The sequence below is a fragment of the Homalodisca vitripennis genome, chromosome 3 (genome assembly GCF_021130785.1).
Source record: "Homalodisca vitripennis isolate AUS2020 chromosome 3, UT_GWSS_2.1, whole genome shotgun sequence".
In the NCBI taxonomy this organism is placed as follows: domain Eukaryota; kingdom Metazoa; phylum Arthropoda; class Insecta; order Hemiptera; family Cicadellidae; genus Homalodisca; species Homalodisca vitripennis.
The window spans coordinates 5,584,853-5,602,113 of NC_060209.1; the positions used below are offsets into that span (position 1 = coordinate 5,584,853).

The 17,261-nt window shown below is 34.5% G+C and overlaps 1 protein-coding gene across 2 annotated transcripts in view; it reads left to right on the forward strand.

Annotated features, from left to right (window-relative positions):
• The first annotated feature begins 4,489 nt into the window (after positions 1-4,489).
• Positions 4,490-17,261, forward strand: part of LOC124356555 (glyoxylate reductase/hydroxypyruvate reductase-like) — a 33,050-nt gene continuing 20,278 nt past the window's right edge. For both annotated transcript variants that reach the window (XM_046807623.1, XM_046807622.1), the window contains exons 1-7: positions 4,490-6,184; positions 6,797-6,810; positions 11,303-11,383; positions 13,053-13,189; positions 13,287-13,476; positions 14,488-14,654; positions 16,298-16,462. In XM_046807623.1, coding sequence (XP_046663579.1) covers positions 6,119-6,184; positions 6,797-6,810; positions 11,303-11,383; positions 13,053-13,189; positions 13,287-13,476; positions 14,488-14,654; positions 16,298-16,462 — 820 coding nt within the window. In that variant the 5' untranslated portion in view covers positions 4,490-6,118. The remainder of the gene's footprint in view (positions 6,185-6,796; positions 6,811-11,302; positions 11,384-13,052; positions 13,190-13,286; positions 13,477-14,487; positions 14,655-16,297; positions 16,463-17,261) is intronic.

Below are 17,261 nucleotides of genomic sequence, written 5' to 3' on the forward strand. Positions count from 1 at the left end.
TATTTTTACAAATACAAACAATGAAATTTTGATATTAATACTCCAATTATATGATGTATTAAACTCATGAAAGTGGCTGCTTTTGTAATTAATTTTCATTATTCTGTTATATTTGAGCCCTAAACTTTTATTACCTATAGTTACATACATAGCTTCTATTAAAACAACATACCTTATAATACTTTATTTCAATCCCTCAGTAATTTGAAAGTTTATTGAAAAGAGATTCTGATAGTAAATTTGTAATGCTTCTTCAAGGTTTATGAAAAGGAAGAATGATTTGTGAAATATATAAATCAGTTATAGTGACTTGTTAGTTGTATATTTAACGTATTGTAGACTTTTATAAACTAGTTTTCTTATTAATTTATTTTACTACATTCACATCAAAATAAATAGAAATAAACAAGGAAATGAACAGAAAAATTAATGATGGTAAGGATCAACCTATAATACTGACAACTTTTTATTTTGCTTTACTTCCAAACCCAAGACAGGCATACAAATTATTTCACAACTCACAGCTCCTGAAACCCCAGCAGTTTGTTAGTTCTGGGTTTTAAACAACATAATAAAGTTAATAGGGCTCACTCTGAGTCTAGTCTGTGACTCCTTGACAAGTTAAGAACTGAGCCTGTAACTTACTAAGTTACCTCTGTTATATACCGTAACAAGCAGAATGAGACAATAGATTGTGCAAGATGATAAAGTAATTTTACAATCTTCAACACTTTAGTTCTGAGAAATATTCAGCCTCAATAAATTATCAATTTTCATAAGAGCTATCAAAGCTTTGTATATGTAAATTGGTAACTCTCTCTATTTAAGAAGGTACCAAAAAACAGACATATCGTCTCCTCATCAGATTCAATTGGTTTGAGTGTACCCTTCATGAGTGTTGTACAAATGTTCCCAAAAAATACAGTCAATACACTAAAAATTATTGATAATGAAATAGCCATGGCGTTATCATGTCTATCTATAATGTGACCACAATATACTTGTTGCTAATTTTGCATCAAATACATAAATAATATATGGAAACCAATATCATACCACTTGATATCTAAATGTAGTATATAGGGGTACAGTTGATTTTTACAATGGAAAACTGAATATAACTGAAATCTGAGATTCCAAGTGATGCAGAATTAACCTTTAGCATAAAAGTATTAAAGTGTTTGGCATTCGGAGTCTAAACAATTTATTCCTCAACCCACTTAACTACAGATACAAAGTAAAAGTTGTTGTTCTTTACCATAAAAGTATTCCTGTGTTTAGCATTCAGAGTTTAAACAATTTATTCCTCAACCCACTTAACTACAGATACAAAGTAAAAGTTGTTGTTCTTTACCATAAACTGACGACTTGACGACAGTAACTGAAAATACAAGCCAAAAAAACAACCACCATTTTTTAGACCAAACCCAACAGAAAAAGATCAAATTCAAAAACAGGTATATTATAAAACTCAAATCTAAAACAAACCTAAGTAACCTAAAAATACTACACCAAAACATCCGTGGACTAGACAAAAAATTAGACAGACTAAACCACCTTCTTAATGACATTGACCCCAATATACTAGTGCTTACTGAACATGGCCTGAAAAAAATAGAAATAGAGAATACAAAAATTGAAGGGTACTTTCTCATAGCAAGAATACTGCAGAGAAAATCATAAGCTTGGTGGTGTTGCCATATATGCCAAAGAAACCCCTCAAAAACTGCACAACAGCAACTGACATATCCCACCTCTGCCAAGAATTTAACTGTGAAGCAGCCATGGCAGTAATTGAATCCATGGGTAAATACATACACATTCTTGGGGTATATCGATCTCCCAAAGAGAATGTACGAGCCGGTGTAAATGCCTTATCCAACATCTTAGAATATACTCAAGCACACAGTAAATCATCATGCTTGCTGGAGACATAAACATCGACAGGATGAAAACAACCCTAGACAACACTATCCTAGAGATGAACTACACACCCATAACATCCGAAGACTGCCACTTCCTGCAACACGTATCACACATAGCACTGCCACCTCAATTGACTTCATATGCACAAACATAATCGAGGACAACATTGACATACTTGAAACTGGACTTTCTGACCATACTGCTCAAATTATAAAAATATATGACTGGAGAGTAAACATCCCTCCACAGATTCATTCTCAAGAGAAACTTTTGTTATTCTAATACAGACCAGATAAAATCTCTCCTAATGAATAAAAACTGGAATGCTGTCTATAATGGCCCCAGATGCAGAGCAAGCATACAACATCTTTCATAGAACTCTCCAAGCAACGCTAGACATTGCCTGTCCTACTAAAAAAATGTAGTCAAAAACACAAAAGGAAACATGTGTATTATGACAACGAGGCCAAAAGACCTTAAAAATGACTTTCTAAAAGCCCTGCACAAATTTGAGACCACAGGAAATACCCAAGACAAAGAAGATATGGTGGAAAAAAAGAAAAATTATGATAAAAAACTTAGAGAAATAAGAAAAAATGCTAATGCTGACTTCATCAACTCGGCTGACAACAAAAGTAAAGCTCTTTGGAATGTCATAAACAATGAAAGAAGAGGAAAACATCAACTACAGCCAAACATATGTCTCTCAGTGAATGGGAAACATGTGGACAACCCCACACAAACTGCAGACCACTTTAACACCTTCTTACAGAAGTAGCAGAATTGACGCTGAAACAGAATAACTGCTCCCCAGGGGACGCAAATGATAATGAAAATTACGAAACTCCACTTAACTATGTTTGATAAATCTCTATATCTAACCCCAACATGCATCAATGAAGTACGGAACATCATAAATGCCCTAAAATCAAAAATCTTCAAGTGGAGTGGATGAATATTCTTCTAAAATTGTGAAACACTGCTCTGAAGAGCTAATGCCGCCTTTAGTCAGCAATAATTAATAAGTCCTTCAGCCTTGGTGAGTTCCCTACAGCCCTTAAGCTCTCTAAAGTATACCCCAAACATAAAAAAGGTTCAACACTGGAAGTCCAAAATTACCGTCCCATCTCTCTAATCTCAACATTCTCAAAAATCATAGAAAAAATAGCTCTACACAGACTCATGGCTCACCTAAAACAAGAAAATCTGATAACCGAAAAGCAACATGGATTTTTGAAAGGAAAATCAACCAGCTCTGCCATCATCAGCCTTGTTGAACATGTTATTGACCAAATAGACAAAGAACAATACGTATCTGCACTCTTTCTTGACTACAGCAAGGCCATCTTGTTTGATTGCCTGGGCCACGACATCATCTCTAAGAAATTAACATCATTAGGAATCAGAGACACAGCTAACAAATGGTTTGTAAGTTTACCTCACAGGCCGATCTCAAATAGTCGAGCTGCAAACCACCATTTATGGTGTAACTACTTCACATCAATCCAATCCACTACCTGTTACCCGCGGAGTACCGCAAGGATCTGTTTTGGGCCCAGTTCTCTTTGTCTTATTTGTGAATGACTTCCCAGCTTATATACGTGATCACAATACCACTTTTGTGATGTATGCAGACGATACAACATTGTTGATTAAGAATGACTCTGCTGAAGGAGTGTACGAAAGTGCCACACAAGCTCTCTCAGTAAAGCCCTCAATTACTGCAGAAGGAATGATCTAGCCATGAAATCCATCGAAGACAGTTCACATCAACTTCAGCAAGAGGAAGGACCATATCCCTAACCCACTTGATGTATCAAGAAAAGACCATATCAAATTCCTTGGCGTAACTATTGACCACAAACTTACGTGACTAAGCATGTAAACCAGGTTTTGCAAAGAAATCAGCACTGGTATATATGGAGTACGCCGAATAAAATGTATCGGCAACTTGGAGGCAGCAAAAACAGCTTACTATGCTTTGGTGGAAACTCATGTGAGGTATGGACTTGCTGTTTGGGGTGGATCCTCTGCAGGAAACCTGAACAGAGTACTACTCCTGCAGAAAAAAGCTATCCGAACCCTAGCGGAACTCGAACACCAACAAAGCTGCCGACAAGCATTTAAAACCTTGGGAATTATGACAATTACTGCACTCTAACATACAAGAAGTAATTTTGCATGTTGACCAACTGCATGTACAAACAGGAAAAACCCTTCATACACATAACACACGCCATGCAGGAAATTACACACTACCTCTACATCGGACATCACTTTTCGAGGAAAAACCATCCTACATTGGTAGGAAGCTGAGGAACCCTCCTGCCACAAGCTGTGAAAAACCTCAAGGAGCTGCCTTGAAAAGATGTCTTCACAACTTCCTGGTGGACCACCCAATATACACCATCGAAGAATTCACAGAAGTAAACAAGGAAGATTGGAGTCTCTGACATCTTGTATTGATTATTTATTAATATCAATTATGTAATTTGTTAACATTGTGACTCTATTACTGTTCTTGAAGAATATGTTAATAAAGAAATATGACTATGACTATGACTATAAAAGTATTCCGGTGTTTAGCATTCAGAGTTTAAACAATTTATTCCTCAACCCACTTAACTACAGATACAAAGTAAAAGTTGTTGTTCTTTACCATAAAAGTATTCCGGTGTTTAGCATTCAGAGTTTAAACAATTTATTCCTCAACCTACTTAACTACAGATACAAAGTAAAAGTTGTTGTTCTTTACCATAAAAGTATTCCGGTGTTTAGCATTCTGAGTTTAAACAATTTATTCCTCAACCCACTTAACTACAGATACAAAGTAAAAGTTGTTGTTCTTTACCATAAAAGTATTCCGGTGTTTAGCATTCAGAGTTTAAACAATTTATTCCTCAACCCACTTAACTACAGATACAAAGTAAAAGTTGTTGTTCTTTACCATAAAAGTATTCTGGTGTTTAGCACTCTGAGTTTAAACAATTTATTCCTCAACCCACTTAAAGCATGAAACAGTGAAAGAGTCTTATTTCACCAGGCGAATTTATGGCTAGTTAAGTCCTCAAGAAGCTGCTTTAATGATGGAAACAATGGCTAAGAAAAACTTTATAGCGTATCAAGCATAAGCCATATGTTGTGTAAGCCAGAAAAAGAGTACTGGCAGTAGCGTTTATAAAGCTCGTAGATACATCTTTAGCCAGCTGCAGTCATTATTGAAGTGAACCATGATACAACAATAGAGTAAACTCAACTTTTTACAAGCCCACCAACACATTGATGGGAAGGAGAAACAAATCCGCACACATTCACTATTTTGGCCTCTGGGATGTTTAAAGACAGGCAGACGAGCGAAGAAATGTTATCCTGTCAACTGCTGGAGTTTTATAACCTTGTTATCCGATCAAGACAGGGGTAGTAATAGAAGGGTAGTGCCCTAACCTACTTTTTTGGCTCCAAATTAACCTGAAAGACATAAACATAACATAAACATGATACCATTCCCCAGAAATTGACATCTGGAAAATAATTCACCTTCACCCAGGTGATTGTGGAAACTATAATTTATCAACTAGAATAAGAGACAAAGCAATGCACTTTGCCAAATTAAAGACAAGTTTTACAGTGTCAAATCTGCTCCATATGATTTAGAGTTCTCTGAGGATTCCATTTTCAATGCAGCAAACAGCAGAAGATAATCAGCAAAACCTAAAGAATATAGTGGTTGGAGATCCACAATTATTTTCATTTCTTTATTATCTTTTCTTTGGATGAAAGAAGGTAAGGTTTTCTTTGCATTGTGTAAAAGATTCAGTAGTGAACCTAAATATTATACCACAGTTACTTCATCCATAAGGTCATTGTGGTTTTAAAATACTTTTACAAACAAACTTACCTCCCATATATGAATCATCGTCAACTGCAACAAAATTAAATTTTTTTAAATCCCTTATAAACGCATTGTTTAAATTTCAATATCCTACACTACTGTGGAGATACTTCTCGAGTACACAATTTAATTGTAATTTTGTATATTTTAGTATTAAAATTCTAAGATGGAAAACAAATGGAATAATCAATAGTAAATGAATTTTGTTTGAATGAAATGGGTGAACACTACTGCCATGTAATGTTGATTACGTATAATCAATAGATAAGACAAGCTCAATAATTTGTTAATGAATGTCTAATGAGATATACTGTAACATGTAGAAGCTCTGTAGCACTTGTGACATATGTCTATTCAAGAAAAATGGTGAGTTGTGAACTACAGTTTTGCTTTGAAAACTATAACTATTTGTCTTGACGTTATTATGTATTTTGTATCAGCCTAACTAATTGGTGTGAGGGAGGGGGGGTTCTGAGGATAATTATTACTAAGCTTTTTATAATTTCCTAAACACAACAAAATCACAGAACATTTTAAAGTTCCAACTGAAACAGGAAAAACAGTTAGCAAGGAAAACTTATTATTACTGTCTAATTAAATTTAAATAATTAATACCTTGTATAGAGTAATCGTCTATTATAATCCGCTGTGCTAAAATATTTATCTAAAAACAATTTTTGTTAATTTTGAAAGTGTATTCGAAACATTTAATGAAATGGTACCTTTAATTTCAATATCATGAAAATAATGTTGTAACTCAGTACCTACTCGTACATTAAAAGCTAAAAACACAGCAATGATAGTGAAATATATTTCTGTACAATTAGATGTCCAAGGCAACCAGTTGTTTTATTCTTGCATTACTTTTCAAACGTTACTTTAACTTATATTTTTACTGATATTTATTTTATTAAGAATAAGAAATCATTTAATTCGTACTTGTTTATAAAATTATTTAGTTCTTCTTGTTTGTTTCAGAATGATACAAATAGGTAAGTATAAGATATGCCATCTAGTTTGTAAATATATTAAATTTACAGAAATAACTTTAAAAACAAAATCTGGTTAAGGCTGATTTTTCTGAAACTTTCCTCATATTCGGAAAGTTTTCATATAAATTTGTCATAATCGTAATATAATTTCATAATATGCATAAAATGTGTGGGAAAAATATTATGCTTTCGTAATTACGTTAAGTCAATAAGATCTTCTTTGACTAATGCTAGCTACAAAAGCAGAGTACGCTTTTGCTAAAAATCCCTTTTGAATGGCAGGTGCTGTAGGGGTGACCTGCAAGCTAGAAGGCTTTAACCTAAGTCAAAGTCAAAATATCTTTATTTACATAGTCTTCAAGACTAGTAGTGGTGTCAACATGATATAATACATAGTAATACAGTGAAACAATGTAATAGAACTAACGTAAAAATATTACATTTAATTTTTTGTCTTTATAAACATAGTAAAATCCAATTGTAAAATTCGTTCAAGGATAAAACGGTCGTTCTTGCAACCAGGTTTTTAGATGTCTTCTAAAATGAAGTTGTCTGAAGTTGTTCTAATGCAGTTCAATCAGGAGTTTTAATAAACAAAGTATAATAGTGAACTGAACACGGGGTAAGACAACAAAGAAATATACACGTGAATCAGGGTGGATTGGACAAGTCAAAACAGATTAAACTGCGGTCCCAGATATTTCGCTGATAATCAATATTCTATGTTTTCTTGATGAGTAGTTGTGCAAAAAGGTTGATTATGTTTTGAAAAATCTGTAAAATTTGTCTTTTTAAATAAAGGTTATAAACTCCCCCCCCCCCAATTGATACAAATATTCAAGATATATTTTAACTTGCTTTTAACTGAAAGTATACTTGTAGTCAATCAATGTATCATAGTTCAGTTTTGCTTGAATTTGTATTGATATTTTTTTATAATAGCTGATATATAGTAAACCACACATGCTTTGTATTTTTTCGGAATGACAAGTCCGTCTGTGACCCGTGAGAGTTGACAAATATATAATACAGACCTCACTTCCCACGCTTCGGATGAGAGAGACAGCAAGCAATGGCTATGAACGCTTGCCTACCAGTCATTAGTAGTAGTCTTAACATAGTTCTCATCCCTTCCATTGTTTAGTTAGTTTTGCTAGTCATGTATTAGTGACTTGTGTTATTAATGAATACCGATAGTGATAGTACTAACAAAAATAAAATAAAAATACAAAACCTTTAGATTGTGGATTTTACTATTTAGAAATATTATAAATCTTAAAAGTGATTAAATTTTACTTGCTGTTATTATTCCACTTATCCAGTATTGTTTGAACCCAAGTTGTGTAAGATGTATACAAAATTAGATGGTTATCAAAACGTGTTGTATATTTGACTTGTAAAAAATCACTTTTGACTTATAAAACGAGTTTGTTTTATAGAAAATAAATTAATGAACTTTCAAGTTTTTGGTTGTGAACTTCTGATATATCTGAGGTTATGGAATATCCCATTTAATTTGTTTTATGGCATATTTTAATCAAATGTTTACAAAAACTGTAAATCCACAATCAAAGTAAATAAATATTGTGAACTTTCTTATTTTACACACTAGAACATGTTTTGTTTGCATCAAGATCAGGAATAAGATATAAATAAATGATAATAACAAAATGGAATTTGTGATAGTTTTCTAGGTTGCCCTAAAAGGGTTGCAACAGCAACAATCAAGCCTCTGGCATGGTCAAATTTTACTCTAACAATAAGTTTTATGTTCAAAAGTTTTCAATTTATTATAATAGTTATTAATTCTGATGGGCCATTAATATGCAAAATATAAGCATCCTGAAAACATCTATTTCATTGATTACAGTAGTCCCTCAATAATCCGACACAATTCAGACCAGACACGAGTCGGTAACCCCTCGCCCCCTTTAGATCATCCTAGATACGCCCATGAGTGCACAACACCCTGAACAAGCAGGTATAAGCCTAAGCTGAGTTTGTCTTGTCATACAACTTTATTGTTGATTGTTAATAACCATGACTTGGGCAAGTTCATCACCACATACAAGGTCTGTCCGAAAAGTATCCAACCTTCGTTAATATCTTCGCATTGGTGCTATTCTTCATCATCCGGGCCTTGACCTTCTTTGAAGTAGTCTCCATTTGATTGAACCACATGCTCCCAGCGGTGCTTCCACATCTTAAAGCACTTCTTGAACATTTTGGAATGGCCTCGATGTTGTCAAACCACTTTCCTTTGAGCGCCATTTTCAATTTTGGGAACATCCAAAAATCACCGGGAGCTATGTCAGGACTGCACGGAGGCTGGTAAAGCTGTGAAATCTTGTGTTTGACCAAAAATTGCTACACAAGAATTGCGCTGGCACATTATCGTGGTGAAGAAGCCAGTCACCGCTTGACCAGAAACGCTGTCATTTTCTTCTCACAGCACAATGCAATCTTATCAAGACTGCAACATAATATTCTTTGTTGATCGTCTGACCTGTTGGAGTAAATTCGTAGTGCACAATATCCTCTCAATGGAAAATCATAATCAGCATTAACTTCACATAGCTCCGTCTTTGACGTTCCTTATTCTAACTTATTCTTATTGTTCGCCTGGATTCTTCCACTATGAAGGTTTTTGTTTAGTTTTTAGATCGTAACCATAATCCCATGACTCATCACCGGTAATAATCTTCTTGAGAACATTTTCATAATCACTGACCATTTTCAAGTTGTCCATAGTGATTTGATGGTTCACGCCTTGACTCTAGGGCAGGATACGGAATATACAGACCAGGAGTTAACATGGCAGTGCCCCTGGGTAAACATGCTACAGTCTTTCAAGCGGAGGTCATGGCAATAGACTCATGTTCCAGAAGACTCATACAAATGAGGACAAAAGGATTAAAGTACTTAATACTTTCAGATAGTCAGGCTGCACTAAAGGTACTTGATACCTGTTCATTTGACTCAAAATCAGTCTGAGAATGTAAGAATGTTCTAGCTGAGCTGGCAACGAATAACAGTGTAACACTCGGTTGGGTGCCGGGTCATGAGGGCATTCATGGAAATGAAAAAGCAGACATCCTCGCCAAAAAGGGAACGGAGCCCATAATGGTGGGGCCTGAGCCAGGTTGCGGGATAGCTTTCTCCAACAGCAAAAGCTCTGGTCAAAGATTGGGAAAAGAGGATAAGAAACATTAATTGGAGTAGAGCCTCAGGATTATGATTCTACAAAATGTTTATCACTCCTTACGTTAAAGAGTGGACAGCTCTCTTGGATCAGAATAAGGAGGATATAAGACTGATATTAGGGATGTTGACAGGATATGGCCCTCTAAGGAAACATCTTATGAGGGTGGGCCTTAGCCAGACTTACGAATGTAGACCCTGTGGAGAAGAGGAGGAATCAGCAGAGCATATTTGGTTAGATTGTCCTGCCATCATAGAAACTAGGAAAATATTCCTGGGAGCATATCTCCTCAGCTCCAAGGACATCAGAGAACAGGAGCCCTCAAATCTGATCGGTTTATGCAAAAGCCTTGGACTTTGAGAACACAAAATTAAAGTAAGGGAGGCACAAAGGTTCTTTTAGGACTAAGCGTGGGGACAAACTGTCCTTTTCCCTCAGAACAAAAAAAATAATAATTTTGCACACAAGTGAGTTATTCCCAAAATCTTATTTGAAATTTCCCAAACATTGTTTTTTGGTATTGCTAGATTTTATTATATTTTTCGAACAGTCGCAAGTTTAATTTACCTTCAATCGCAAGTTGCCCCACTCAATTTTTTCCAGAGTAGTTTGCAGTGAAGGTCGGCCAGAATGAGGGTCACTGTCAACAGATGTGCAGCCATTTTTAAACTTCCTGTACTATTCTTTTATTTGTGTTGTATCCATTCTTTCATCCCCAAAGGCATTCTGTATCATTTCAATCGTCTTCGTACAATTCTTGCAAAATCTGATACAAATTTGTTGATCAGTTCTTTCTGTCATTTTCAACAGTACACAAATGTGACAAGCAGCAAAAAGATGTGCGATACAAACACACACTGTGCGTGAGCCAAGGTGTTAGGAGCCAGGATCTACGGCATTCAGGTAGTTTGTAAGGGGCTACTAGCTACGCTCATACCCCACAAAGGCCGCTCTGGCACAAAGATATAAACATAGGTTGAGTTCTTTTCGGACAGACCTCGTATTAGTTAGTTTTAAATTTAGGATTTTTGGGACACACGGAAGAGGCACACACATTCCAATCTTCAAAATGTGTGATCTAATTTTGAAATATTTTAAGCAATGCTACTAGTTAAAATCTGTATTAGAACAGAAGATCCAAAGACTTAGTAGCACTATCTGTTATATAATTATAATAGATATATTTGTATGAATTAAATACACAACCTCTCAGCCTTTGCCTAAAAATATACAAACAAATATAATAAGTCAAGTTTTAAATTGGTATAAATAACTAATGTTTTATTACAGTATAAAATACAAGATTCTCATTGCCCACAAGGAGATTCCTAAAAGAGGTCTCCATGTATTTGAAGAAAAACTCAAGAACAGGTAATGGGATATTTCAGTATAACTTGTGTAAGTAGAATTTGTGAAAATATTAATTCACATTATTAAATGGCCTGTACCATCTTATATTGTTTATACTCAAGCTGTTCAACCCCCCATATATTCTTGTAACGGGCTGTGAATATATATCTCTTTAAATCATACCTGACGAAACGTAAGCAAAGAGTTTGTGTTGGTGGTTGTCTTTCTGAATCGCGTTGGGTTGGATATAGGGTTCCTCGGGGATCGGTCCTGGGCCCTTAGCTATTTTTAGTTGTTATGAATGACCTTCCGCACAATGTTCAAGCCAATGTAATAATGTTTGCAGATGATACTACTTTTTTAGTTCTGACTCGAATATAAATAGGCTAACCTATTACATGAATGAATGTATATTAAACGCTGAAAGATTGTTTAACTGTAATCAACTAGTGTTAAATGAGAATAAAACTCAACAAATTTGTTTTACTCTAAAGAAAATTAATGCCACTTCCACTTGTAATACTTATTTTTGTCAAAGTGTAAAGCTTTTGGGCATATATTTGGATTGTAAGCTGTCTGGGGCTGATCATATTATGTGTATGGAAGGCTAAGTAGAGTAGTCTTTTTCCTGAGGCACCTTAAGAAAAATGTTTCCAACCCCTACATGAGACATGCCTACTTTGCTTTTTTCAATAGTATTTTACTCTATGGCTTGCAGCTTTACGGAAATGGTTCAGAGATAAATAGAGTATTAATAATTCAAAAGGAGGCTGTAAGAATCCTTTCTGACTCTGATCAGAGAATCGGTTGTAGGTCCCTGTTTGTCAAATAGTTTATACCCATTGTTTTTAGCCTTTATATTGATTTATGTATTACTTAAGTTAAGTCTAATATTGGTAGCTATGCTTTAAGGAGTCAACTTCGCTCTCAACACAAGAAGTAGCCTTTTAATAAATAAAGATTTTATCAGACTTAGTAAAACACAGTCTAACTCAAATGCTATGTCAGTTACACTTTAATAAATTAGGACCTAGTGCTCATTTTGTTGAAGAAAAAAGATTTAAAAGATTTCGGTTAGTAAAAATCCTTCTTATCCTGTAAATGAGTACCTGATGTGCAACGACACTGAAAATATATTTTAATTTGTTAATGTTTGTTGAAATAAATATTGTTTCTTGTTATTAATTTTAAAACTTTATATTATGTTATTCTTTGCCTTGTTATTGTTTTGAAAAAGTTTTAACTCATATTTTTAAGTAGTTGTTAGTTGATGTATTTCAAATTAGTCCTATATTTTATTATTTTATTTCGTGTGTGTTATCAATGTTATTTTTGTCAAGTTATGTTTCTATTGCATCGGTCACTAAACAAAATAATTGTTGTTTTACTTTTGCTCACTGATTGTATTGTGACTATCACGTATGCACTGTACCTGATGATGTTGATTGACAATCATGGCCTAAAACCTAATAAAGATTCTCTTCATAACAGTAGAGGAAGGTGACTAAAATATTAGTCCCTCCATGGATGTTAGAAATGTGTCTTTATACCATTTAAGGTAATTCTTGATAAATTTAAGCCACTTGATTCATTTGAATATATATATATATATATATATATATATATATATATATATATATATATATATTATATTATATATTTTCGGATGTCCCTAATCTTTTCTTGCTAGATATGAGCTGATACTGAGTGAAACCAAAGGTTCTCCCATCCCCACTCGAGAAACTCTACTGAATGACATCAGAGGCGTAGATGCAGTGTTGTGGTATGGGCACATACGAGTCGATGAAGAAATGATACATGCTGCTGGTATGTATGTACTTTTTTTAAATATTAAATTTGGAACTATTAAATATATAATTCTTGAACTATTCTGTGAACGTTCACAAAAAGACTGACTGTGCAGGTAAACAACTGAAGGTGGTAGGCAGTATGGGGGCAGGTTATGACCATTTAGATGTGGAAACGCTGAGGAAACACAACATCAAAGTGAGTAACACTCCTAATGTGTTGAGTTGTGCTGTGGCTGACATGGCAATCGGCCTGGCACTCGCCGTATCACGCAACATCTTGCAAGGGCACAATGCAATTCTTGGGTAAGTATTATATGTAAATACAGTATGCAATGTGAGTAAGAGAATCCCTTTATTGTACCAGTATAGTGAAGGGTCTATTATTAAAATGAGTCCACTGGAGCTCAAGATTTAATCGTCTAATATAACCTGTATACTCATTTTATATTGAAAATATTTTTAATTTTTTATAACTCTTTAGAGGAAGAAGGGCTTTCAAATTATATGTCGTCATTAGTAAAATTGGCCTAATGATCTCAAAACTCTAAATTGTTTTCGATCAGTTTGAAAAATATCATTGTGTCACGTAATAGACCTTTTGAAGAATGATTCTTAACTCAAAATCTTGTGACTTTTGTGCTCTTTTTATAACAAATACAGAACTAATGTAAACTTAAATCCTTAACAATGCCTGTTCCACGTGAATATTCACGTTAATCATGTTTACACTTACTGTATAGTAAAATAGACACCTGTGAGTGACTGTACATGGTAATTTGATACACTTCTAGCATTACTTTTTCGAATTGTCTGTGCACAACCTGTTTGTGGTATTGTAGAGAAATTTCATCAATAACACAAAGTAATAGTAATAAATCTCTCACAAATCAATAATAATAATAATTATTATTATTATAATCAGAAGTGCCATTATACTAACCAAGTTTTACTTCAATATTAATTCATCAAAAGTTTTAGAAAAACCAAAGGAAGTCATAAAGTACTGTGCATTAAAGAGGCTATTGTATAATTTTATATTTTTATAAAGAGAAAGGCTATTGGTCTGACCCTAGTCTAGAACAATTTCCAGAACAACAAAACCACTATGACAGAAGTCAATGTATTAAATGCCAGGTCACAGTGTTGTCTTAACAATATTGTTGCCTTCATCTAACTATGCTGTCATCTATAAAACCTTTTACAGTTACATGCTCTCAATTGTGACAAACTTAATTTGAGTGATTAAAGATCTATGTTAACTTAAAAAATAAAATGCAATGTGCCACAGACAAGTTTTGATATTGTATGTTTTAGAGACAAGTGGATAGTGAATCACCCTGCTTGGATGTGTGGTCCTGCACTGGAAGGGTGCACAGTTGGAATTGTTGGTTTGGGTGCGATTGGTTCTAAAATAGCTCGCAGGATCAGGACTTTCGATATCAATAAGTTACTTTACAACACTAGACATCAGCGTCCAGAAGGTAAATTAAATTAATTTAAAAATCAGTTTTGAAAAGTTATTGTTGACCTTACTGACTGATGGTTAGTCTTCATGAGAAATAGCAGCTTCCTTTTAATTTAATTTTATCTAAAATCTAGCTTCATGGGCCATCTGCTGTAACTATTTTGATTGGCAGATAAGAATTAGGATAGTCTACGATGAAGTATTTCTGGCTGGTTGAACCTTTATTGGGCACAGAGAAAAGCCAATGCTGTTATTTACATCTGGGCAACTTTATGGGTTGCAAAGTGTAAAAAATTCCAAAGTGTAAATGTTGAGATATTTGTGTAAAGAGATAACTTGTATTCGATAGGTCTAGTTTATTGTGAACAGTGATGGTTAAAGTGGGTGAGTCGCCTAACCATGAGGAAGACCATGTTTGACCGTTAGAGGCTGAAACTGAACAAACTTTACCCCTTCTCCAAGGTGTCATAGCTACCTGCTTTCTCCTCATAGAGGCTTTACCATGAGATCTTGGCAGACTGTGACCCCTCACCTATCCTGAATATCCTGGCACTTCAGAAGCCAAGCAGAAATCATTTAGGTATAAGTACAATCAAAGTTTAAGTCATATTAAATTTTTTTATGATTTAAAAGCTGAATTATTTTTATTTAACGTAATATCATTTTCTGTGTGAACAATATTCTTTCCTCAGTATGGAAACAAAAAAAAATGCATAAGAATTCTCAAGCTGCATCTCTAGATAAGGAAGAATGGCCAGTGCTCTGACTTCCACAACTGATTCTATTTAGTGCGAGGAGTTAATTCTGTTCTGACTTGAAAGAATATTAACTGATTAGAAAAATAACTATAGATGAGCCGCTTTGAAAGAGACCGAAGATTTCTTGCGCACAGGGGAAGGGAGGAGCAGGAGCTCGACCACGCCTACCGCCACCCCCTCTTTCACTGCTCGATCTACTTCCTTTACAAGACACAAGTGGAAACCAAGTGCTTTGCTTCCCTGTGTTGGTGTTTTGGAGGACAGGCTATGTTTTGTTATTCTCATTGTTATGTAATAACAAATATTATTATTTATGTTAAGAATAGTCCATTGCATCTATTTAATATGTTAGTATAATTAAGAAGTATTTTAACAAATGTTTATTGATAACAGCAGTTGTTAGGGTTTGTAAAACAACTGTTATGTAACACATACCCTTGAGTGATATAGTGGCGACTGAGGAGTGGTTGGTGAGGAATGTGGAAAGGGAAGTGAGTCTGCGCTTCTTCTCCCTCTCCACATCACTCTCTCTCTCTCTCTTTCACACTCCCCCCCCCCGCACTATTCACTTAACAGGCCACTTTCAAAACGGCTCATCTATATATGAATAATCATTATCTGTATTTATACCTTATATTAACTCCTCTTACTGCCCTAATTTTATCACTGCATTTCCAGTCTATATATCAAGACACACACATACCCAAAATACAACTACAAGCCCTACAGCTCTGTCTCCAAAACTCTCCAAACATTTTAATTAAGTTCAAAATATGAGAAAAATCAGTACTAATGCAAAATATGAACGATTAATGTCTGTGATGTGCCTGGCTATACAATATTTTGTACTCTAATTGTATTTTGTACCCACCTCATAACACTAAGTAAAACATGTCTATAGCTGCTGATCTGGGAGCAAAGTACGTTTCCTTGGACCAACTGCTTGTGGAGAGTGACTTTGTGTTTCTCACAGTCCCCATCACTCCTGAGACTAAAAACTTGCTCAACTTGGACAAGTTTAAGAAGATGAAATCAACAAGCATCATTGTAAATGTTGCAAGAGGAGGTAATGCCTTTTACAGTACATTTAGTGGCTAACTAGCTGATTTTCTAAAGTAACAATTGTCATTGAAAACTAGCAGGTAACCACTAAGCTAGTAATAAAATGATGTAGTCTATTGAATTGTTATAATTATTGTCAATATTGAAAATCATGTCAAAGCTAAATATTTAAAACATATGGCTGCTAAGTATATTTCGGTTAAAAACAGCAACACTTTTTTTACAAATCCCTACTTGATGTGGATTGTTTAAACTGTGAGAAATGGCATTTCTCCAAAAAAGTTCCATCTCCCTCAAATTTGAAATAAATGGAAAATTAGATAACTACTGTTAAAATGCATGTTTTAATTATGATAATTATGCATACTGAATAGAAGAATTGTAAACGGATTCATTTAAATGATGGGTCGGACAGTTGTCTGCTTTGTAGACCAATTCCGGCTTTTTACTCACTTGTACTTTCATCATTCAGTCTTAGTCTTAGACATTGTGCTCCAAGTCTTGGCTCTCAGAACACTTATGTAAGTTTAAATCTGACACAGCCAATAATGTATTCCTGTTTATTGGCTTAATCCACCTCAGTGTGTTACCTTCGATATAGCACTGGGACCATTTAAATATTTTATGGATTTATCATTATTAAAATTCACGATTTATTTAAAGTTTTACTCAAGTAGGTTTTAAAATGTTTTAAGTGCTTTTACTTATATTACCTGCTTTAATGTAACACATCACAAATTGTGCCTACACAAGGCCCTGACACAATATCACTACTGTACCACAATCACAATCAATATCCTACA